A 24579-nucleotide genomic window follows, 5' to 3' on the forward strand; every position below is an offset into this window, starting at 1 on the left:
TGGGTGCGCAGGGAAAGCAATTATTTTTCTCCCCAAAACAAAACCCTTATTCATTCACAAGTAGTGGACAATGATTGGGGAAAATGTATAATACAAAGGGCACGAACTAACATTGTGTGATGGGAGCCTAACCATTCTAAAATGGGGGGATAACTTGTTTCACGGGCAGAGAAAGACGCGCGACAGGACACGGGTATCATAAATGGCAGTTATAGAATTTTCGGTGACGGGGTGATAGGTGTGCGTACCATAGCATTAATTCCTGCAGGCGCCCCTGGGTACAAGTGTTTTAAAATTGATTGAAGGGCATGCATACATTGTTTGATATGATTTTTTAAATGAGTACTTTTTTTGTTCAGTAAAACATGATTGTCCCCTGCAGGAAAGCATGTTTCTGGTACCATTTTCACCATTTAAAAAAGGAATACCAACACACAAGTAGATTCCCAAAACCACTTTTGATAAAGCATAGGCACACCTGGAGTGTCAAACACATAAGTATATTTGTTATTAATTGAGGAAAAAAGGGACTGTGGTGGTCTCCTCATATGAGGACTTTCATGCAACAGAAAAATAAGATACTCAACATAGGTATCAGAAATCTTGGTACAAATATGGAAGCAATGTGAAGAACTACACAAAAGAGATGACAGACTACTTTAACTGTGCAAACAAAAGCACCATCACAGAACACAAGAGGCAGGACCGACTACAGAACTGCAGGGCCTAAAGAAAGGTATGCCAAGGGAGAGTACTGTTCTGCGGCTGCAAGCAGCTGTTTGAAGGGGAAAGTAGATGAAAGCCGTGATTTTTTTTTCTTCCCTTTCAAAAAGTGGAGTTAGCCCTTGGTGGCAACTCTCAGAGTGAGGTGTCTGTAGGAAATAACTAAGGTGGAGAAGAGTAAAACTACAATTTTACTGGAGATGTGAAGTACAGTACCATCTGTGTTGTTTAAAGCCTGGCTCGAGCTACAGTCATTTCATAATCATCGGGGTGTGTAAACCAACAGAAATGGTGTGAAGAGTTGCTCATAGTGGGGAAATTAAATAAACTTACTGATGCCTACATATACAGTACTTTAAACAATGCAATTGATAATACTGTAAAATTAGCCCAGACAACCACCCCCCCCCTCCACACACACACACACACACACAAAAAAATTTGAACAGAAGTAATCATATACATGTACACAAATGCACAAGCGTACTCACATACTGGTATATGGTCACTTGAAGCTCTGAGATTGATATGCAGAAATAAGAGAGCAATGCAGTGCATTCCCTGGTGCAAATATCACGGAAACATTTGTAATGTCAACATTCCCCAACAAACTGAATGAATAAACTGGACCAGAACCTGGATCCACTGATACATACAGATCGCAGCTAAACTGCTGTTTGAATATCACCATCCATGACACAATAAAAATACAGAATATGCTAAAATAAATAAATAAAATAAAAAGGAGAAAAGTGATATGTACAAAAAATAAACAAATCACAATCTTCAGCCTTCTCTTATTTTCTGAGGAAAGATCATCAGCGTGTTGACATGAGAGAATTCTGGCATTGTGTCCAACTCAGTCCATTGTAGTCCATACCATTTGAGCGGCAGGTTTGGGAAAGGGTCCAGACTGGAGCTACATAATACTGCTGTGGAGAGCTGCTTCTGAAGATCTGTGTACAGAATTCTGCTATTTCTTCTCATTGCTTCTCTTGCTTTTTTCATTACTGGTTGTGCATATTCAGCAACAATGGATATAACATTCAAGAGGGATCTGTGCATTTGGAGGGAACAAAATCAGGTCTTAACTGAAACACTAAAGCAGGGGAGTCCATGCACGATTCCCAAGGAAGGGTTGTCTTTTTGCGCTTCCAAAAATCCAAATATAGATGGATGTTGGGGTGTCATGGCATTGACCGCTGGCCTTGGCCTTGGGGGAGGCGCCGAGCACAGGGTGAACTTTAAGCTCTGACCTCAGGAAAGAGAAACATACAAGTGACATGCGGAGGACAGATGGCTTGGCAGGTGTGTGTTTTTTCCATTTTACATATGCATGTCCTTTAATAAAAACAATTGCGCTTCAGCTGATGCTGCTGTCTTAAAACTCAACAGGAACACAAATTAGAACGATGAGATGAAAACCTTCATGCATGGTTTGCTTGTTGCTTGTGGCTCAGAACTGTGAGGCGCTGCTGGGGTCACACTGAAGTAGCCTCACGATGGAGGGGTCACTTTTGGCACCCTTAATGAACTCCTCCAGTGAGAGCTTACCTGCGAGAGAGGATCAGACAGAGGACACAGAAAACATTATAGACAAACACACAGTATAATGTATCCCTGCATTTACAATACAATCCTAGTTTTTTTGGTGTATCATGTTTGTGCAGTTACCCTTAGCACACCCTCCTCAAACTATTGTCTCTCACAGCCCACTGATTATGAGAAAATGTAACAGCCCACCACCATGATATTAAACTTAGAAAAGTGACAAAATAACATGTTCAATGCAGTTTATTGCCCCCATCCCCCATGGCACAAAAAACCCTTGTATTGACGCATGCCAATGTTGGCACCTTATTTGTAAACCTCTAACGTTAGCTTGCGTATTGATTGTATTCTGCCATCTGTCACTGCTGTAATTTATTTATTTATTTGGGGGTGGGTGGTGGTCATGGTCAGGATTACATTCTATCATCTATCATCAATATTATTATTTAGATTTAGAACTAATGTCATGAAATGTGATTTAGGGATTTTTCCTTTGGCACACCAGTCTTCACACTCAAACGTTTGGGAAACACTGCCTTAGCACACAATAGTACATACAGCACATTCAATTTGCAATTTGTTATGGGTCTTAATGTAGAACCTAAGACTCAGTGGAACAAGCTATTGCTTTGGTTGGCCACAGACACAGACACATCAGGAAAGACTCACACTGAATTGGGGAAGAGAGGTGGAATGTATAGTCTACGTAATACTGGCGGTGATGGTGCATACTACACACAGGTGCACGGGCATAGAACTTATTGACAAAAATGATGATACAGGACCAAAAAGGGAGACACGATCAATAATCCAATATTGAACACACACATTAAGAACACAAACACAACACCAGTCTAACCAACAAGGCATGCTGGGAGCTACACGGTTTCTTCTATGAACATGGAAGCTTTGAAAACCAGTAGTTGTGGCATGAAAGATCCTTGGGCTATTGGTGGCCCAGCAGCAGCTACCTTCAGCCTGAGATGACACCGGCGGTTGCAATAACATGGAGGCTTCCCTCAGAGCAAGCACCAGTGGTGCAGGAAGCCAATGTTCCCCCTTTGCCAGTAGTGTGGAATGCCTCAGTGTCAGTCCCCAGAACTAACCTGGCTCTGGATACATCCACCGTGGCCAACATCCACCCTAATAATGCATGGCAACCAGGCAGAACGGGTTATTAACAACCGTCACCTGCAGCGACTTCTTCTCTTGCATCTGTGGTTGCTCTTCCAACACTGGATATACAGAGGATGGTTGCCAATGGTCTCAGCTCAATTAATGGATATGGTGGGCCCCGGACCTGAATGAGGTACAGCTCACACAGGCCCTCTCCATTTTTGTGGGACAGCTTCATTGCTTTTCACCAAGGTGTTTCCAATTTGTGGTCTTGCTGCCTCACTGCCACCCAAGGAATGTTGACTCCATCGGTGAAAACACAGCTGGACTTAAGCCTCATTAAGGCTCTTGGAAATTTGCTCTTGGTCATGCCCTGCCTTGGTATATGAGGCTGTCGATTTCTTGAAACATGGTCATCATCCATCCCATTTCTGACACTGATAGAGCATCAATATCACTAGACATTGCATGTTAAGTACATTGATAGATAGATTTACTTTATTGATTGTGAAAATTGCAATCTTTTTAGAATCTTTTTTAGATTAGAATGTATTGATCTCAATATTGAAAGTTACTTAATTAAAAGTTCTTAATTATTTGCTAATTATTATTTATGTGTGAATTTTTATGTGTGTTTTTGTGTGTATGTGTGCATGTGTGTTCAGTGTATATCACTGTGTGTACTAAAATGGTGAAATCTCTGAAAACATTCTACCTGACATTTGCTGAATGGACCTCAAGTGCATTAAGATAATCTGTTACAGCCATTTCTTGGTTTTTGTATGAGAATTGAATTAATATTTTGGTTTGAAATGTGGGTTTGGATAATGGAAAGATGGAATGTTTGATTATATTTATGTTTTTTTGTGGTTTACGTTATAATTGACATTTAATCACATAAAAGGCCAAAGTGCAGCCTATATGACGTGGTTTAGGATTGAACTTGGTCGATGACAAATGAGCATGGGGGTAACAAACAGTTTTAAACATACTCCTTACTCCACATAATCCTCATGTCTGTATTTATACTGAACACTTACATTTTATTCCTGAATTTAATTTACATCAACTTTTCATTCATCTCTTGCAACTGGATTTATTTTATCTCTGCAAATGGATAAATAAATTCTTTCTTACATCGCTGGAATGTTGGAGTGTGTGTGTAATCCCACCCAGGCTTTTACGTTTGACACGGAACTGAAAAACGGACACTACAGAATCAATCAATACTTTTTTCCCCAATTGCAATGCATTCCTAAGCTTTCACATTAGCTATCCAAATGAGATGTTCTCTTGTTTAATTGACATTGATTGATATTGACATTGCTGTCAACTGCAGTGCACAAGAGATTATTTGTCTAAGAATCTGTAGGAAAGTAGTTATCAACTAGCAGCTGGGTTTCCATCCAACAACAATCCATTTTAATCGCATCATATAATTTTAAGCTAATTTCAAATGTTTCCAGTCAAGATTTCTTATTGGATTGGCCAAAATGTGCATCATACTGTTGAACAGAAACCCAGCTAGTAAGGTGCAGAGACAGCAAACCTTGTACTCGCCAAGATTCCTAAAAATAAGCCATGCCACTCAAGCAAAGGCTATTTACCTCATTTAAAACAATCAGCCACAAGGTGGCTCAATAACATTTTTGTGTTCAGCAATTACGCTTCAGCAATTTAAGAAAAGTTTAATATAACTGTCACCACAATGCTTTGTTTATCTTCTATATGTTAACTTGAAATTTCTGATTTCAAACTTTTTGAATTTATTCTAGGCCCTTTGTCTGTTGAGGTGGAGACCTTTCTGACAAGAAAGTTTCCCAATGCTTGAGGGTTTTTTGTGCACCACAAATTCCTTTTTGGGTATCAATTCTCTCTCTCTTTCTCTCTCTCTCTTTTACATGTATTTGTTTAGCAGACACTTTCCAAAACGACTTACGTCAATTATATTACAAGTGCATTGTTTCATTCTCTCTCTCTCCCCTAGTTTTTTTTTTTTCTTTTGTTAGTTAACTTACCATCATTGTTGAGGTCCATCTGTCTGAAAATCTTGTCAGTCCTCTTCTCTGGTGTAGACTCATCCTCAGGCATCTTCATCACAGAGGACACCATTTTATAGATGGCCTAAAGACAGAAGGGGGGGGAGATAGGACAATAGGGTGAAAACGTGTGTGACAGTTGAAGCATCTTGCATTCCCTTTTGATCACAACTAAGATACACAATTACAGTAACCTAAGTTGTGTCAGTCATTTTGTCCCCTTTCCTTATTAATGTTCTAGGTTGTGTGAGCCATTCTAACTACACAACTAAACACATTCACTGAGACCATAACACTCAGGCTTGATCACCCTCTTCACCTTATTCCATCTCATTCCCTCTCAATCTCACTCTTGATAAGGGTAAGAACAAGTTGTATGAGTTCTAGTCTGTCTTTCATGAGTGATGGATTATGACAGGCTGCAACTCAGGAAAATAAGCATTCATAAAAATATCTTTCATCCCTCGTTCTGTCTTTTATTCCTGTCATCTCTCCTGTTTCTCCATCATCCAGCCTTCCATGACTGCCCTCAGTTCACATGATGGAGTGGCAGCACTCCACAACCTCGATGAGCCACTGGATAATCCAGCCGTTGTGCACACTCAGGATAAACCCCTGTTAAATTTAACTCACTAATCCGAGAGCCAAAAGGCCTGAGACCTGACAACACAATCCTTCTATTCTCTTTCCTTTCATTTCACACACTCTAAGTTCAGTTTCTGCCTTCCTGTCTTAAACCACCTCTGAAACAGTCGCTTCTGTAGTTCCATCTTGTCTTTCTCTATTTCACCACCTCTTCCTGATCTCTCCCCATGGAAACAGACACTGGTGTACCAAGTAAACACACCTGTGTCATGCTGCAGCAATCTCCTAGCCCAAGGCTACACAGAAACCAAGTGCAAAAGCTTAAAAGCTGCAGTACCACCTGCATACACCAGGGGTCAGGTCATTTTGCACCTGCACTAAGAGAGGCAATGTTACTTGGCTTAAACAAACTGAGAGCAATTACAAATCCTGTGGCTTTGTGCCAACAAAGTCACTTTACACTAATAGGCATTAGTTGTGGTGTAACTAACAGAGAGGGGGAATAGCAATTGAGGTAGTGGTAGCAGTATCAGGACAAGTGATTAGCCTAACACTGACTTACTAACATTGACTTACTGACATTGATGTTAAAGCAGGCATATTCAAACTGGATGTATGTCTTGCAATAATAATATATCTTGCACTAGGGTTAGGAGGGCAATCCAGTAATACCAACTGTTGTTGACTGTTTGTGTAATTTACTCTTGAAATTGTGAACTAGACTTATTCAGAAATTGCAATGTTATACCACCAAACCAGGCCTACAATTGTATCTCTTGTGACTGGTACTGGAACACTATTTCCATAACCCACCACTTCATGTGTTGTTGAATTGTTTTGTCTAGTTTTTCCATTTGTATTCCATTAACCACTTGTGTGCATACCAGACCTCTGAATCAAGAAAATCTCAGAAGGTTTTCTCAGCTAAAGTTTTTCCTCACATTACCTCACAGTAATGCTTTGTCGTTTCAGGTTAACTGCAGGTCAACTGATGGCTGTCATATTATAAAAAGCAATACAATCAAGGCCATGGATTTATCTTAACTATATGGTCACTGCCGTTCAAGGGACTTCACTTCACATTGTGTCAGTAATACCACATTACCTATTGTATAGAAATATTTTTGCTTTAAAAAATGTTGGCATAGCTCTTGATAGCTGATATACACTAAAAATGTAGAGACCGCACAGGCCACTGCTTCTGCTCCATCTCAGAATCACTCTCCACATAAATATAGTTTGAAGTGACCAAGGTTTTTACCTAGTTTTTATAACATGCACAATCATTTTGATGAGAGATAAACACACTGGTTCTTCTCCCTAGCCACCAAGGAAGATGGTGGTGGTTGCGTAGTGGTTAAGGAGCTGGGCTAACGTGAAGTTGTCGGTTCAATTCCCGGCTTCCACCGTTGTGCCCTTGATTAAGGCACTAAATTCTTCCGGGGACAATGTAATCCCTTGTAATATATGTCAAAAGTGTCTGCTAAATGTAGTGTAATGTAATCTCTACATAGTTTTCGGTGTCAGGTCAGAAAACCAATGAAAATGTAAGAGCAACTTTTGCTGCATGACAGTCAAATATTTTGCCTATGTAAATTTGCTACAAATCATTCCTGATAAAAACATACCCTTCATAGCTCTTGTCCTACTCAGTCAGTCCCACTGACAAAAAAAACAAAAATACTATGCACTAAAGTATGATCCCAGAAGTTACGACAGCAGTAATGGCATCCACCCACAATACTGGTCTTTCTCACGCTTATTTGCAATATATCACCTAAAAAAGGAAACTCTTCCTATTAAAACACTAGCATGCTTTCTGACCTGAACAATCTCCAGCATTTCATCACGGCTGATGTAGCCATTGCCGTCCAGGTCGTACATGCTGAAGGCCCACTTCAGCTTCTGGTCTAGTTTCCCACGTGATGTAACACTAAGAGCAATGATGAACTCCCGGAAATCTATTGTTCCATCAGCATTGGAGTCGAAGGTGCGGAAGACGTGCTCTGCAAACTTGGAGGCATCTCCATATGGGAAGAAATTAGCATATATCTTCTTGAACTCTTCAACATTGAGTGTACCACTAGGGCAATCCTTTAAGAATCCCTGGGAAGAAGGAAAAACATGGAGGCTTATTGACTTGGGGGAAAAAAATATGATTTCATTGAAATGGCATGAATTCATGACCCTAGAAAAAATACTTATTTAAAAATAAGCCAAAAAGAACTTGCTTTCTTGAGAATTAGAATTCACAGACACTGACACTGTATATTTGACCCATGATGCTGAGCACTAATATTGTGGGATACAATCCAGGTCATAACTGTCAAGCCCTCCATCCACTGATTCAAAGGGCTTATGCCTCTGTGGGAGACTAATCCATTCATATAACTGCCATGTGACGGTGGAGACAGCTTGACAGCTTACCAGAACTTGAGGACAGCTATCTGGCCAAGCCTGAACTCCATAGCCTCTTATTTATGTGTATTTTCCCTGAATTTGTTCTTTCGTTCTGAAGTGAATTTTGCTACTTTTGTTGCTGTCTCTTGGGTGTTCAAGGCTTTCTGTAGAGTTCATAAGTAAATGAAAGGAGATTGAGTGTAGTACAACATGAATTGTGGAATTCCAGCAAAACTGGATCAATTGTGCAAATAGTGAAACAGTTGTTATGTCCCAAAGGCTCTCTAAAGGCAGGCGCGTAGCAAGCGTGGGGGATGTGGGTGTTATAACGTACACACTTTTGCTGGAACACGATTCCATCCCCCACACTTTTTGTCAGATTAAAATAAAAAGTAAAATATGGAAATAAACGCTGCCGTAAAGAGTTGGAACCGTATCTACCATAACGCACACACAGAGAGACACAAATAGGTCTGTTGATTTGATTGAACTGTCATCCAGCCAATCACATCAAGTTAGCCAGTGAAGAACCAAAGCCGCTCTGATCAAATTCAAAGTGTGCAAAGGCTGTGCTGCTGCTTGGGTCTGCATTAGGCTATAACTGTCTGCAGTGAGCAGATTTCAGGTAGAATTGAAATTATAATTGTTATCGCATTATGCTAATTTAGTAAACCAAAATTAACTGTCTGACTGACAGTTTTTGCCACAATGTAGAAATGCAGGGAGTCAACGTGAAAGCGGGGGTGCACGCACCAAGGCACTTGTTGTTTCTGCAGAAAGACCTTATACTGTTCTCAGAGCATTATGCTTTCTCTGTCTATGATCTGCAGCTTTTCTCAAACTATGGGCCTCCTCAACAATTAACCTACTGGTCCACGTAGCCGCGAAATAAAATTATGCCCGGTGCTTCACACGTTTGATCATTTGCAGCAAGATTGAATTGTATGGAACCGCGGACTGAAAAAAAAATAAACTAGGCTAAAAGTTTCCCCAATCAGAAATACTTATTAATTTGGTGTCATCAACTATATAGACATAGCCCAGTCAGCACACATCCGTCTCCAAGATGCTTGGAAAAGATCTGAACAGCTTAATTACATTGCGTTCAGAACGTCTTATTTGACCTGATCGTACAAACGTCGGCGGCATTTCACTGTCAATGTGTGTCGTAGTGCTACATCTACTAGTGCTAGATCTTAATGTCTTAAATACGATCGCGTTCCATTTAGAACATCTTATTTTGATCTTACAAACGGCGGCGTCAAGACACATTTGAGTTCTACATCTGAGAACTAATATTTCCAGCATGTAGAACTCAAATAGAACGCTTATGAGCGCTCAATGTGTGTGTCCCTGCAACAAGTGAAACTGGAGGTAACGTGGGCTAGAAGCAACAATAGTTTAAACAACAACGTGGCTTCCTGTAACTATCAATGGAAAAACAATAGAGACTGCTAATCATAATCTTTAAATTGACATTAATTAAGCTGGCTATATGCAACACAATTTATTTATATTCCCTTTGCATATGTTTGGGTAGACTTCAAACGTTTTTGAATTTGAGCTTACAGTTCTGTCACTATTCTGTGTCCTTTACATTTATTTAATAGGTATTAGTGATACCTCGAAATTAGGCTGCTGTCTGTTAGGCTAACCCATATGCACAAAACATAATTTCTGAAATGATTTCTTGATTTATAACATGAGATATGTCTCCATGTAGGGTAGTGTCAAATAGTGAAGTGATAGCAGGTAGATCATGTAGGCCTACATGTCACATGAGCCACACATAGGCGCTGCTTCTTCTGTCCTTCTCAAACTGCATTAAAATGGTGTGTTTAGCAATCAGAATCTCCCGGACACCAATATAGTCCGCACCCCTCTCAGAAAATACTTACAACGTCCCTGTAGGGAGTTATTTATAATTTGGCCAGATTGTTTCATTTTCCTATCCCATAACCCCCACACTTTTAAAAAGCTTGAAAGCTTGAAAACTCTGTCTAAAGGAGTTCTACACACTTTGGATATCAAGTTCGGATGATCTGTAACTTGTACAAAAAGTGCAACCCAGAAAAAAGTCTGATATTCCCAGGGGTGTCAATGTGCTCACCTTATACCACTCCTGCAACTCATGGTCGGAGAACTCTGTGTTCTCCCGTAGGTCCTGCAATACCTCTGGCCGGAGCTTGCTGTTCTGCTTTCCCATGGTGACAAGTCTATGTGGTCACAGTGACAGCACTGAAGCCCAGGTCAAATCTGAGAAAGAGAATGATATAGACATCATGACTGACCAATCAGAGTCTAGTTTCACTACATAGTCACAGCTTAGTGCAGTTTATCATTCAATCCTTGTCTACACTAGTATTCAGCAGACCTTAATTTTTGTCATTGCTAGTATTTGTCACTAATGACCTGACCAGTGGTCAAACATCTGACTCCAAATAGCAGAAAACTGTGATCTGGGGTAGAGCTGGTCTAACTCTCAAACCCAATGTGATGTCTGAATTCAACATCAACCAAAGACTATTTCTAACTTCACAGATTATCAAAAAAATAATTATATAAAAAAAAAAATGGCATATGTTCCCAGAAACAGTATGACAAGCCTTGCCAACATGTATATTCACATGCTAAGTGTGCTATCATGCAATTATGAGTGTCACCTCTGAAACATCCTTTCTCCAAATATTTTCTTTGCTCAGTTCTCCACTTCTCCAGTATTCATGTATGCAGAAATAGCCATTTTCCCTCAATTTGTGCCACAGCAGGAGCCTTGCCTGTGAGTCTCCTCTCGCCTATCACATCACTGCTTATAATTAGAGGTTAATGCTCACACAAGCATACTGTATCATGTTCATTTGGGGTAGAGAACGCTGACAGGGAGAAGTAACATAGAGGGGCTGAAGAGGATACCAGCAATGATAATTCATGAAAATACATCTTAGCCTAATTGTTTCAACATGACAGACAAATGAAAAGCTTCGGGCTTGTAACCGAAGGGTTGCCGGTTCGATCCCCGAATAGTAGGAACGGCTGAAGTGCCCTTGAGCAAGGCACCTAACCCCTCACTGCTCCCTGAGCACCGCTGTAGCAAGGCAGCTCACTGCTCCGGGTAAGTGTGTGCTTCACCTCACTGTGTGCTCTGTGTGTTCACTATTTGACGGATGGGATAAATGCAGACCAAATACCTTGTATACGCCAGTATTCTTGGCCCAGAGACCTGACATTTACATTTACTTGTGGAATAGGAAAGACAACACTAATGCTACACTAAAACTCAGCCCTACCATGCTTCCACAACACACACTTAGACTCAGACAAACAGCCCCTTTCTGTCCCAGTCCCCCATGAATACTTTTTTTCTGTCCTCTTCTGTTCAAATCCCTTCTATCAGTCAAGAGTCACATGCATGTCGTATAACATCCAGATGTGATCACACACACACACACACACACAGGCTTTTATTATGCCATCCCCCATCCTAAGCATCTGGTCACCGATGCTATGTGGGTCATCAACATCTGTGTCGGCCAATCAGCTGTGAGTGAAGGATCAAGCTTTACACATATGTACACAAACACACACACAGAAACACAGACACACACACACACACACAGAGCTTCTATCACAGGTTCTACAGCACACATTTAAAGATGCAGAATGCAGATACTGCATATAGATACATACACAATCAATACAGACAAACAGGCTCACACAAACACCTAACACAGGGAAGTAGTGAGGAAATGGTCTTAGTTCTAAAAGAAAAGTGGTGAGGAAAATAGATGTAGATGAAAGGTAGACAAGGTTATGAGAGAGGTGAATAGAGAGACAGAGAGAGGTTAAGAGAAAGGGAGAGTGCTAATGAAGGTGGTAAAAATAACAATGAGGGAATGAGGCTGTGTCCTCTGTGGGAAAAACTTCCAGAACAGCTAAGAGATTGTGGGCTTCATTTTATTCCTGTTTCCACCAGGGAGCGCAAACACACACAGACACACCACTAGTGTATGTAGGCTGAGAATCACAGTAAACACAGCCACATATCTGTACAGTATGTACTTATCTACAAACAAAGAATTCGTCTATGAAAAAGTACTCATTATTATGACCGCCGCGCAGTGAAGGATGACCAATTTTTTCCGTATGTTTGCCTCCAGGGGTCATGTTAACCCATTCCATGTGCACACATGTGCATAAACAGATACACACGCACACACATACATTCACAGTAATCATACGTATGACACATACTCACACAGTAGACATATGTACACAAGCATGCACATGCACAAACACACATACGCAGGCAAACACACAAGCATGCACACACACACACACACACACTTAAATTGTGTACACGCACACATGCACACAATTTAAGAATTTCTCAGAATTATGAACAGGCAAGATGGGGGTGGGGTTGTATAAAATGAATTTTACATGTGAAATCTATGAACTAATCATGTTTTGCTACTTGTTGTCTAGCAGATACCAGTGAGAATTGAGTGTGGATAATGCAATTTAGTGAGACAGTTAGAATCATATAGGCCTTTCAGCGTGATTTATTTTTGTGGAAAAAATGTGCTGGACTGGGCGGCGGTCATATTTTGTACCGCTCTGCGGTACATCTAGTTTCACATTATAACCACACAAATAAACACACCTGAGGTTATGAAGTATATAGCCAATCATTGTTTTAAATGCAAAACATGCCTTTACTTTGAGCCATTTTGACAACTGAGATCTTTAGAATGCTAGCTTCAGAATAGCTATGAAGTATGATGAAATTAAAGAGATTGTTTCAACATACTTCCTAGCTTGTTTCATCATACTTCATAGCTATCATGTTGCATTCTGAAGGTCTCAGTTGTCAAAATGCCTCAAAGTAAAGGTATGTTCTGCATTTTAAAAAATGATTGTAGACTATATACTTCACAAGTATGTTGAAACAATCTCCTTAATGCCTCCCCCCCACACACACACTCACTCTCTCTCTCTTATGCTGCTCACTCTATGAGCAGACTAATTGAATTTATCCTCCAGGCTGCATATTACTATCATTGTGATCCAAGTGTATGTGTATGTGTTTGTGCATGAGTAAATACTGTACGTATAATGTCTGATACTAGGCTACACAAAAACTGTCTGGAAGCTTATCCAAATTGGCAAATTCCTTCACCTTGGTGCTCCTAGATGTTATTTTTCTTGGCAGTGATACCATTTAGAAGAATGCACGTCAAGCACGAGTAGAAAAGGTTATTGCACCAACATCGCAACATAGTTCACGAAGAGCATCCAATGCACAAGGTATAATGCTGACTTTAGGCCTGAATGTATGCAGATCCTACTACCAACCTCACAGATGGTGTGTGTATTTGTGGTTATATACTATATGTGTATGAATGTGTGAGTATTTGCAATTAATCATGCAACAAGTTCCTGTATCAAACACCTGACCCCATATTCACAGAGAATCTTGAAGCTAAATGTTGCTCCTAACTGGTGAATTTAGCAGAAAAAAATATATCTTCGTATCTATCAAGGCTGGAATTTCACGGCCGCCTTGCATTGGCCGTGATGCCCCTTTAAAGCTGCAGTTGGCAAGATTTTTTTGATCATATTCACTGAAACAGACACTATGCTCCGACAGAACAACATAAATCAGCCGGTTTTAGAAAAAAAAAACACACTTTTACCTCCACCTAGAGCCTGTTATTTGTTTTACAAAAATCTACAGCTCCCGGTTCTTCTGGTCCAATCAGAGCAGGGCTGTGTGAGATCTGACTGTCAATCACAGTCTGGTGCGCATTGACGAGCACAATCCGGATGACAGGGTGCTCAGTGGTAGTGGGGGAGGGGCATGAGAGTTGTAAACATTCAACATTTTAGCTAAGTCCCCTCAGTCAGACTTGCCAACTGCAGCTTTAAAAATCGGGAGTTCACATGCCACTTTGGCCTGTGTGTGGCCACCGTGCCCTGCATGACTACTTGCCCCTTCTTTCCATATTCTGCTTAGTATCCAACTGATGCAACGATTTTCATTTGTAGCCTATGGCCTGTCAAAATAATCACAGTGGGAATTAATTTAGTCTTTGATGCCATGGAGAAAGTGACAGCACATGGCAAGAAAAGTCCAACATTCAGCAGTCAGAATTTAGATATAGTAAGCAGCTTTGGAAAGCAAGACCCTAATGTCAGCTGTCATTGATCCATTCTCTTACATTGCTGTAGTGAACTAATGTACTAATTAGACTAATTATCTTACTGTACTCAGCGATGGGCAGTATTTCTAATACATGTATTTAAAATACGTATTTCAAATACAAAATACTATTTTGTAATTTGTATTTTATTGAGATGATGAAAATGCCTTCGTATTTTGTATGAAAATACTTCAGTGTTGTGTATTTTTGTATTTTCAAAATACTGTAAAATACTTTCTGTGAAACACTGTGAAGACATCCATCTAACTATCTATAAAGCACAAAATCTCTGTCTCTGTCTGTCTGTGGCACCCTCACATGGTCAAGCCCCTCTGCTCCAGGAGAGCGTTTATTTTCCTTTGCTGGACTGATTAACAGGCCCCATAGGCGTCGTCTGAATGCACTGTTTGAGAAGTTAGTTGTGCTTAAAGGCATCAGCTGAGGAGCAGGGACGGATTAAACAAATATGGGCCCCTGTGCACAATATCAAAAAAGGTCCCCCCTCCCCCTGACCGCGACGCGCGCGGGCGTGCAAGTGACGTGCGCGTGCAGCCAGCGCTTCTCTCTTTGCTGTCGGTGTGCAGGCTGGTGCACAATTTCACACCATGAAAATGTAGTACATTATGTCATATATTATAACTCAGGCCCACACAGAAAAATGAATTCCAGCAGCTGTTTTTATTATTAGGCTGTAATCTCCCTTTGCTGTCCAAACAGTCTACAGCAACATTTTCAGTAAACGGACCGGACATATTTCTGACGGACCGGTAGCAGGAACGTTGATAGTATAGGGAGGGAAAGTAATCTCATCGCCATCTAGTGGTTGCGTTCCTAGAGTTTAGCGGAGGGGATGGGATTTTTTTTTAGAAAAAATATATCTCGGTGCACATTGGGATCTTAATTTAATGCCTTCCATATGTTAGACACTGGGGTCACCTCTATTGCTTCAAGTGTTCATACCTTATTTTTAGGATCAGTTGAATTGTTTTGAGTTTTTGTCGTAACATGGTGATAACAAACTACAGTTGCATGTGACGTCACAGGTTTGGGCGCTTAATCTCTAACTGATCAATACGGCAATTTGCTTAACTGGCTTACATATTTTTGTAATAACGGAAGGTGATGTAAACCGCGTGGTGATAACCTTTATGTCTGGATAACTGGTGTTGTGCTTCTACTCACATGAAGAGCTGGCAGTAAGTGTTAAGTGGCAATGCTAACCAGGCTAATAAACAAACCATGCTACGTAGGGTAAAGTCACGTGGCTCTTTTGTAGTTCGTTTATGAAACAAAAGGAGCCATTTCGATTTTTTTAAATAAGGCAAAATAGGGTCTGACATTTTCACAGTTAGAAGATTATTACTGTATAGACACTGAAAAATATTTTTGGTGGATAAGATCGCTGATTTGGCTTCACAGTATTTTTTTAAAAATAGGTCTATGGGACTTAAAGGAGAATTCCGGTGTGATATTGACCTAAAGTGTATTGAAACATGATACCGAGTGTGAACGTATGTCTCATAGCCCATCTCGGCTTGTCCCCTGCACTCCAAAATCTGGCGCTAGTTAGCCGATGCTACCAACAGCTTTTTCAATGGTGGTGCTTCGGCATCGGGCTAGCCATGCAAATAAATCACTGTTTTACACCATTTACGAGGCTCAATGTATCTCCACACTTCATTGGTAGACTTCCAAGGGCCCTGACATTTAAAACGAGACATTGAGAACTTTGAAAAAGCACTGGTAGTTTACTTACAAGACGATTTATACAGACAGTATCTTCACAAAGTTTAGCGTTTGCAGCCATCTCGAATTTAGTCACGATAAGTCGAGCGACGAGTAAGAATGAACAGGTATGATAAGGGATCAGATTCCAAAAATAAATCAGTGGATAAGCATGGATTCCAGTTGCTGCTACTGGAAGAAACTGGAATCCATGCATTTCCACTGAATTATTTTTGGAATCTGATCCCTTATCATACCTGTTCATTCTTACTCGTCGCTCGACTTATCGTGACTAAATTCAAGATGGCTGCAAACGCTAAACTTCGTGAAGATACTGTCTGTATAAATCGTCTTGTAAGTAAACTACCAGTGCTTTTTCAAAGTTCTCAATGTCTCGTTTTAAATGTCAGGGCCCTCGGAAGTCTACCAATGAAGTGTGGAGATACATTGAGCCTCGTAAATTGTGTAAAACAGTGATTTATTTGCACCACCATTGAAAAAGCTGTTGGTAGCATCGGCTAACTAGCGCCAGATTTTGGAGTGCAGGGGACAAGCCGAGATGGGCTATGAGACATACGTTCACACTCGGTATCATGATTCAATACACTTTAGGTCAATATCACACCGGAATTCTCCTTTAACATTGGAGCTGCTCTTCGATAGGAACGCAACCACTTGGGGCGTTGGTTTTCACTTTCCCTCCCTATTAGGGGTTTGCACGGACGTCACATTCTGGCCGGTAACCATGGTAACCCAGCACGCGCAGCCATATTGGCGGTACTCTGTGAATGAAGTACAATGGAGTATTATGCACTTTGGATATCTTACGTGATTGTAGCCGTGTCTAAACAACAGAAAAGCTAATCAAAATCCGTCTAAGATGCAAAGGCATATAGGGCAGGACTTGGACCACAAGAAAAGGTGCGATATTTCAAGAAATTACGGTTTATTGGCAGCGCAGATCCATATCCACACAGTTGCCTAGTAACGGGGACGCTGGCCAGATACGCCGCTCCGTTTGGCCTATTTTTGTTTGATTATTTTCTAATATTTACATAACTGATTTGTATATTTTATTCGTTAACATATCAACTCGTTCGTTGTTTTTGTTGTTTTTCTTGCGTTTTTTTCCCTTTCCGTGGTGTTTTTTTGTCTGTTTTTGCCTAAGAGACGGCATTGCATTGAAGGACCGTTATCTCCGTAACATTTAGGCCTACTATCCAACTCATCAGCAAACGGACTCAGTGGCTGTTTTTAAGTCGGTTGACTGTCAGTTGGGAGTAAAACTCCTCATTCAATCTATGAACTTAAATGGCTGATGTAGTCGGTTGACTCTCAGCTGTGACATCGGTGGCTGATCTAGTCGATGGACTGTCAGCTGGCCTAACGCAGGAGAAGGACGCAGCTTGTGCATAGCTCTCTTTGGACTGTGTCAGTGTGAGCATGCCTTGCTGATGTTGGCCCTACGATACACTGCCCTACAACTTTTGCAGTTGTCATCTTTCAACGCGGCTATCAGCGAAAATGTGCTCGACCTATGCTGGGCAACGGGGATATTACGCAGGAAATGCTACATCCATCGAGGATCCGGCCGCACTGTCATCAAGCCGACAACAGAGGATGGTATCCTCCTGTATCCCTGTGTCCCTTCACTCAGGTACAACTCCTCAACTCATCTTCCTGGTGCCTGTCAACAGCGATGGTCTGATGAGCGCGTCTCACCAGAGCGTAGGCCAACTGGCTCTGTCGTGTCAACTACAAGCCATCTCATCTACCGAAGTTCTACCCCAGCGATTACACAGCTAGAGTTGGACTAAGTTAACACGAACTTTTCTTTATTTTAATTTCTTATTTATTTATTTTATTACTTGTTCATTTTTGTTTGTTGTCTGTCTTGTATGTCTACCGTTAGGTGTCTCGGGTAGCCTACGCTGGCGATTATGGCGCTCCATCAGGCATCTTTTGTCTTGTGCGTCAATTGTTATTTTGTAAATGTGTTTGTTTGTCTTGATGTCGCGGGAACGCTGGCGACTAGGCTACGCCGCTCCGTCCGGCATCTTTTGTCTTTTTGTTATCTGTAGTGTTTCTGTAATCTCGGCTTCATTGAAAATGAGGGCTTCCCTCAATGACCCTCCGAGAATAAATAAAGGTTGAATATGAGTTGGGTGAGGGAGACGAAGTACCAAGTTCAACCACAAGCGCCCCCCTTCCTCCGATAACTTCTGGCATTATTCTCCTTTCTCCGTGTTTTTTTAATAACTTTTGGAAGTCGATACCTACACCAGATGTTTTTCTCAGTCGGACCTATTGGTAGGCCTACAACCTAAAACACGGCAATAATTAACCATTTTCCTTGACGATGTTAGGGATTTACTTCAGTGCCTAATGCTTTCTAATGAGGCGAGTATCTCCAATATGGCAACGTCCAGATCTGATGACACGCCGTGCAAACCCCTAATTTTGTGAGAGGTGGTGCTGATCATATTACGGGGGGTTCGGCGGTGAAAATTTTGAAATTCTGGCTGTTAAATATACCCTTTTAACGCAGTTTGGAAGCGGCATACAAACTTTAACAGAGCAAGCAGGGCCCGTTTTCTGTCTGACTCAGGTGACGTGAACATTAGCTACCTGCATGATAAGGTTTTCACTTCGCTGCTGCTTGACACTACCTTGCATGGAGACATATTTCACGTTAACAGTGGAGATGTTAGCAAAACTATAGCGTTTGGTAAATGGAGATGCAGATCATCTCCCTAATTAATTTCTTTGCGCAACAGCCCACATTATGCGCTCACTCCAGCGAGACGAGTGAAGTAAGTGTAGGCCTATCTGTCATTGGCATCGCCATAGGCTATTTGCTACGATATAAGCTACTGTTAGGCCTACAACAAGTCACGATTTATTAGGCTATCCAATCGCTATGCTGTTTTCATGAACATTGCAGGAATCCACTTCATTCACCTACCCACGAGTCAGTTTCACTTTCGCAAACACGCATACACATTGAATGAGCACTCATAGCCTACCACTTCCACCTAATGTTATGCCTCTATATTTTATGAATTAAGAAGTATTTATTGATCAGGAAAACATTTAGTTTATTTTTCTTTTGGTCCGCGGTTCCATAACACCATTCAGTTGTGCCGCAAATTAACAGACAGAAGCACCGGGCATGATCTAGCCTAAAATGCACACTTGGCACAAGCCATGATCCGTCCCTGCTGAGGAGACACGACTAGCTTAGGTTACACACACTCCTTTGCTCACACAAGGACAGCACAAGGACTTGAGTTCACAAGCTTAGATTGCAACACATGAGTTTGCTATTTTCCTTTCTTTTTTCTGTTTTACAGTTACAGTTCTCTGACCTGTGAAATATTTCAGTGCTCTGGTAACTTGACAAGATTAAGGACATTTCCAATTTTGTACATTTTAAATACGAAATGATTAATAATGTCAGAATTATTGGCTTCTAATTGGCTTAACTGATAGGATGGTATTAATGTGACAAACTGATTTTTTTTTTTGTATTTACATTGATAGAGATTGTGCACACACCAATTTCAGGTGTATACAAAATTATTCAACTGTAACTCACCATAAGTGTGGTAGAAATGGTGTTAAATAACTTAGTTAGGTTAAAATGCTACCTAAATAAGTCATCCATTTGGATTGTTTGTCTTTGAGTTATTGTCACAGATTCATAGTGGGCAATCTATTACACCAACAGAGTAAATACTGTCAGTATACATGTACTTATGGAAGTGTTCCATGAGTTACCGAACATTTCTCAGGGCTACTTTAATAGGGGAGATGGAATCGCCCTTTAGTGAGCGCAACACGGCACAGGTCTTAACCTGCTTTATCCAGAGGGAGACATTTTTGGATGCAGTGACAAAAAGCCTATCATGGCCTGGCTGGGAAGTGTGACAGTTGTGGAGTCGGCATTCGTAGCCTGTCGCTGCAAAACAGTACATCTCAAAACTCAAATACAGTAGACTAACAGTCAATAAAAGTGGACTGTCAGAGCAGCACAAAATACTAAAAGCCATGCCGAGTGTCCTGTTCGCTCTTAATCTTTCCATCACATTTGGTGCCTCTACCTAGCCACTTCGTAAATGTGTTAGTTAGTTCTGTACTTTAAAGAACAGTTTGAGCGATCACATAGCCTAAGTTCAATGTTGCAATATTATCAGTAGGCCCTATGTGCAATTGACTTTTGAGCAGGATCTTAGAAGAACATTTTGAAATGAATGGAAAGACACAGTGATGATGAGATTTTGCACTCAACTGTAGCCTAGGCCTGCTAGTGGTGAGTCTGTTTATTTATGACTATAGTCTATTTACTTGTATTGTAGCCTATGCAACTATTCTATTAAACGCTATGTGCTAGTCTATTAAACACTATAGGCTATGACCGCTATGGTCTTGCACTATTTTCTCCCATGATCATATAGTTTCAGTTATCCAAAAGGCTTGAAGGATGCTCTGTATTATATGGCAATTTTGAAAAAAAAAAAAACTGATAAAAGTGGCGTGAGTTGATCCCCTGTCAGTGCTCATGCCCCACAGAGCATATATCATCTGTTGATTGATTATGGAAGGAGTCTCTTGCTTTCAGATGTTTTTCCAGGTAGTGTACAAGTGAATTATTTTGTAGTATTTTGAAAATACAGTATTTTATTTTGATACATTTTTTGGCTGCTGTATTTTGTAGCTTATTTTGATACATTTTTAAGGTGGGTATTTGGTATTTTATTTGGAAATACATTTTGATGTATTTGTGCCCATCCCTGACTGTACTGTAGTGAACTCATAACTACTTGTGATCTGTAGATTTGATATTTGAAGGCTGAACAGATTCTTAATTGAAAGACATAGTAACCGTATGCACTGATTTGTAACGGCATAACATATTTGTAATGGCATATAAATATAGGATGATTTGTAGCTGTCTTAGATAGATATATTTGTAAGTGTAGTGCATATTTGGAATATGGACAATTACTTGTACAAATCATTTTTAAAGCTAAATCATTTCTACAGTTTCAAAATGTGATACACACATACAAATAATGTGAGTCTATTTAAATTCCAAATTGTCTTATCAGTTGTCATTTGTAGGGCCAGAGCATCAGAGGTGCAAAGCCCTATTGTTTCTGTAAGGATTATTATTATAGTTTCTGGTACTGTGCCGGAGTTTGTCTTTTTTGAGGTGGTTCCCAAGGGCGAAAACTCATGAAATTTGGCACAAACAACAGGTGTCAGATTAAGCTGTCATGGACAACGGTTTTGCCCTGTGTGGCAGGTGAAAAGATGGTGCTCCTATGCTACTGACTACCTGCTCAGACACACACCCTTTCATTCTGACAACCTGTGGTCTGTCAGTCATGTAATCAGTAATCCATCAGGGTGTCCGCGGGGTTGTAAAAAGTATTAAAAGGTAGTAAATGAAATTAGCCAAATTTAAGGCCATTTAAAAGTATTAAAAAGTAATAAACGTCATCTGATGAGGTATTACATTTTCGAACCACTAACTATGATGTTTTACATTTGTGTTAAGTGCAGGCCTATCTCCTAAAATTCGCGTGAATTTATTTATAATATATTATTTATATGTGCGAGTAGGACCTGAGCGATATTGTGCGTTCGCGGTAAAAACTTTTAGCGCTCCCTCAAAATCTATGCTCAAACTGGATATACGGCTGGCTTACTGCCTAAACTTGTTGCCAAAAGTTCGCTACCATTGACGATGTCATGGGACATTTTATTTTTTCGGACATTTGGTTAGAGAACTCGAGATTCAAAGACTGGCTTAGGCTAGTTGGCAACAGCTAAGAGGCTTATTACCACGTCTGTAAAAAGACAATAAATGCCCCTGGATGGGAGTGAATGCCGTCAGGTCACATATGGAGTCTACCAGAGCCGTTTTTCTACCGCTCTGGAGTCTACTAGCCAGCAAACATGAATGGACGGACGTAATCAGAGGTGGAAGAGTCGACTACCTGGCTCATTGGCCACGTAGGGCTACTGTCTCCACATAAATATGCGTCATGAAGCTATCAATGGGTGTGTTCGAAACGGGTAACGTTGCTGCCTTTTAAGATATCTAACTGGGGAGCAAGGCAGCAAGTGCGGTTCTAGAGATTCTAGAGTGCTACGCTCATTTTTAAAAGATGCATTTAATCCAAAGTCAAGTCAAGTCAAGTCAGATTTATTTTTAAAGCGCATTTAACATGCACATAGTGCAATCCAAAGCGCTCCACAAACAAGACACATAACAACAAGACAAAAGATGCCGGATGGAGCGGCGTAGTCGCCAGCGTACCCATGACATCAAGACAAGACAAATACATTGAAAAAATAACAAATACAAAAAATGCTGGACGGAGCGGCGTAGTCGCCAGCGTACCCGTGACACCAAGACATACAAGACAGACAACAAAACAAATAAACAAATAAAAAAGAAAATATATTTTAAAAGGGGAAAAAGTGATGTTAAAATTAGTCCAATTTCCAAACCAGCTGAAAATGTCCAAGGGCAATGATGATCTGTGAAAACTGCGCACAGAGCTGTGTCTTTACAACCGATGCAATGCCAACAAAGTTCTTTAGCAACTGACCAACCCGGTGAATTCACTGGCAGTCTGGAGATAACGTTAACGTTAGAAGCTAGGCCTGCTAGACTGCAGTCTGGAGATGATGGAAGCACAGTCCAAAGTCATGTCTAGTGAGACAGCTCTCTATGTAGGGAGGGAGGCAGTAGGCAGCTGTCTCCCGTTTCGAACACACCCAGTAAGTCTACGCTACCAGCTGTCATTGTCATCCAAAAAAGTAATCATTTGCGCCATCGCGTTTTCAATGACACAGGCTGTAAGAGCAGCAGACATAACCTAAACTAGGCCTAGCCTACATACAGTATCACAATAACCCATTTTCAAATTAAAAATCCCCATAAAGGCAGAAGGCCTTTTCATTCAAACAAATAGATAATTAAATGAAAGGGGGAAAAAACAACAATATAACACACACACACACACACATATATATTATATATATATATTATAACATATGCACATGTTATAAGGGGTTATTTGCAATGAGCTACCCCTGCAGAACAGAGGTTAAATATAGGCCTGACAATGTTGCTTTGTTTAGGCTATAAGATAAGGTTTAGGCTATAAGATTTAACATTTTCTACCCTCAGTAAATGTCATGTTAAGGTTAGTTTAACAGGTGTTACCTTTACATTATTCAAAGCTTGCTCAGGAGCTATAGGGTTACTCCCTTGATGTAGTATGTGATGAGATCAAAGTCCCAATAGACTTGCTTAAAATTAGTTGAATATAAGAACCTGTGTAGGTTTGTATAGGCTGTATAGTAATATGCTATCAATATATTATAATATAATATAATATATTTTAAGTCAATTTGTCAATTAGTTTCCACAAAATTCCCCATAAGTCACCATTTATTATTATTTTTCAAAATTTTCGTCACAGGGAGCATGCAGGCCCAAAAGTATTTTATCACATGGGGCCCACATTCTCCAGCAGCACCCAATTAATAACTAGATGTACCGCATAGCGGAACAAAATATGACCGCCGCTCAGTCCTGTACATCCATTCCGCGAAAATAAATCATATTAATGAATTTGTCTCCATCTTCTAGCCTACTCCATCCCCCATTCTTGAAACTTTTGTGTATATTTGTTTGGAATGTGTGTGTGCACACATTCTGCACACAAAGTAGCCTACTGGCGCTGCAAAGTTGAATATATTTGTTTCTGGGCCAAAAAAATTGCAGCATTGTTATAAAACCTTTAAAATCTCTAAACAATCACAAGTAGGGCAGTTCATCACAGTCCATCCATTGCAAATAGACTGATGAAAGGTACACCTGTAGGCTACATTGTATTTGGGAAAAGCAGAAGGTAGCAGCATAATGTATTTATTTATTTATTATTAAACAAAACAATCCCTGTCAGTTCCATGCAGTTTTCAACAGCTATCAAGAAGAGAGGTCATGTAACGGATTTTTGTGAATGTTTCTTCTTCAACATATGCATAAGTTTAGTCATCTAGTTCATATGATATTCGATCAGCTTTATTGTCAATGCACAAATTAAATACCAGTAGTCTAAAACAAAATGCCGTTTTACCCAGTGGTGCAAATAACTGACATGTCCAAAAGGGCCTTCATGAAATGCGTTGCGAGACTGTTCATACACATTTTA

At 40.4% G+C, this 24579-nt stretch overlaps 1 protein-coding gene across 1 annotated transcript in view; it reads right to left on the reverse strand.

The window, feature by feature from the left end:
* Positions 1 to 304: 304 nt before the first annotated feature.
* hpca (hippocalcin) overlaps positions 305 to 24579 on the reverse strand; it is a 52161-nt gene continuing 27886 nt past the window's right edge. Inside the window, exons 2-5 of the mRNA XM_076302381.1 lie at positions 10525 to 10670; positions 7839 to 8120; positions 5409 to 5514; positions 305 to 2277 (exon numbers count right to left, since the gene is read on the reverse strand). Coding sequence (XP_076158496.1) covers positions 2180 to 2277; positions 5409 to 5514; positions 7839 to 8120; positions 10525 to 10620 — 582 coding nt within the window. The 5' untranslated portion in view covers positions 10621 to 10670 and the 3' untranslated portion in view covers positions 305 to 2179. The remainder of the gene's footprint in view (positions 2278 to 5408; positions 5515 to 7838; positions 8121 to 10524; positions 10671 to 24579) is intronic.

This window comes from Alosa pseudoharengus, unplaced genomic scaffold, assembly GCF_046254945.1.
Source record: "Alosa pseudoharengus isolate Yale_2024_CS ecotype anadromous, Long Island Sound unplaced genomic scaffold, YU_APseudo_1.1 YU_APseudo_1.1_scf_23, whole genome shotgun sequence".
Taxonomy (NCBI): domain Eukaryota; kingdom Metazoa; phylum Chordata; class Actinopteri; order Clupeiformes; family Clupeidae; genus Alosa; species Alosa pseudoharengus.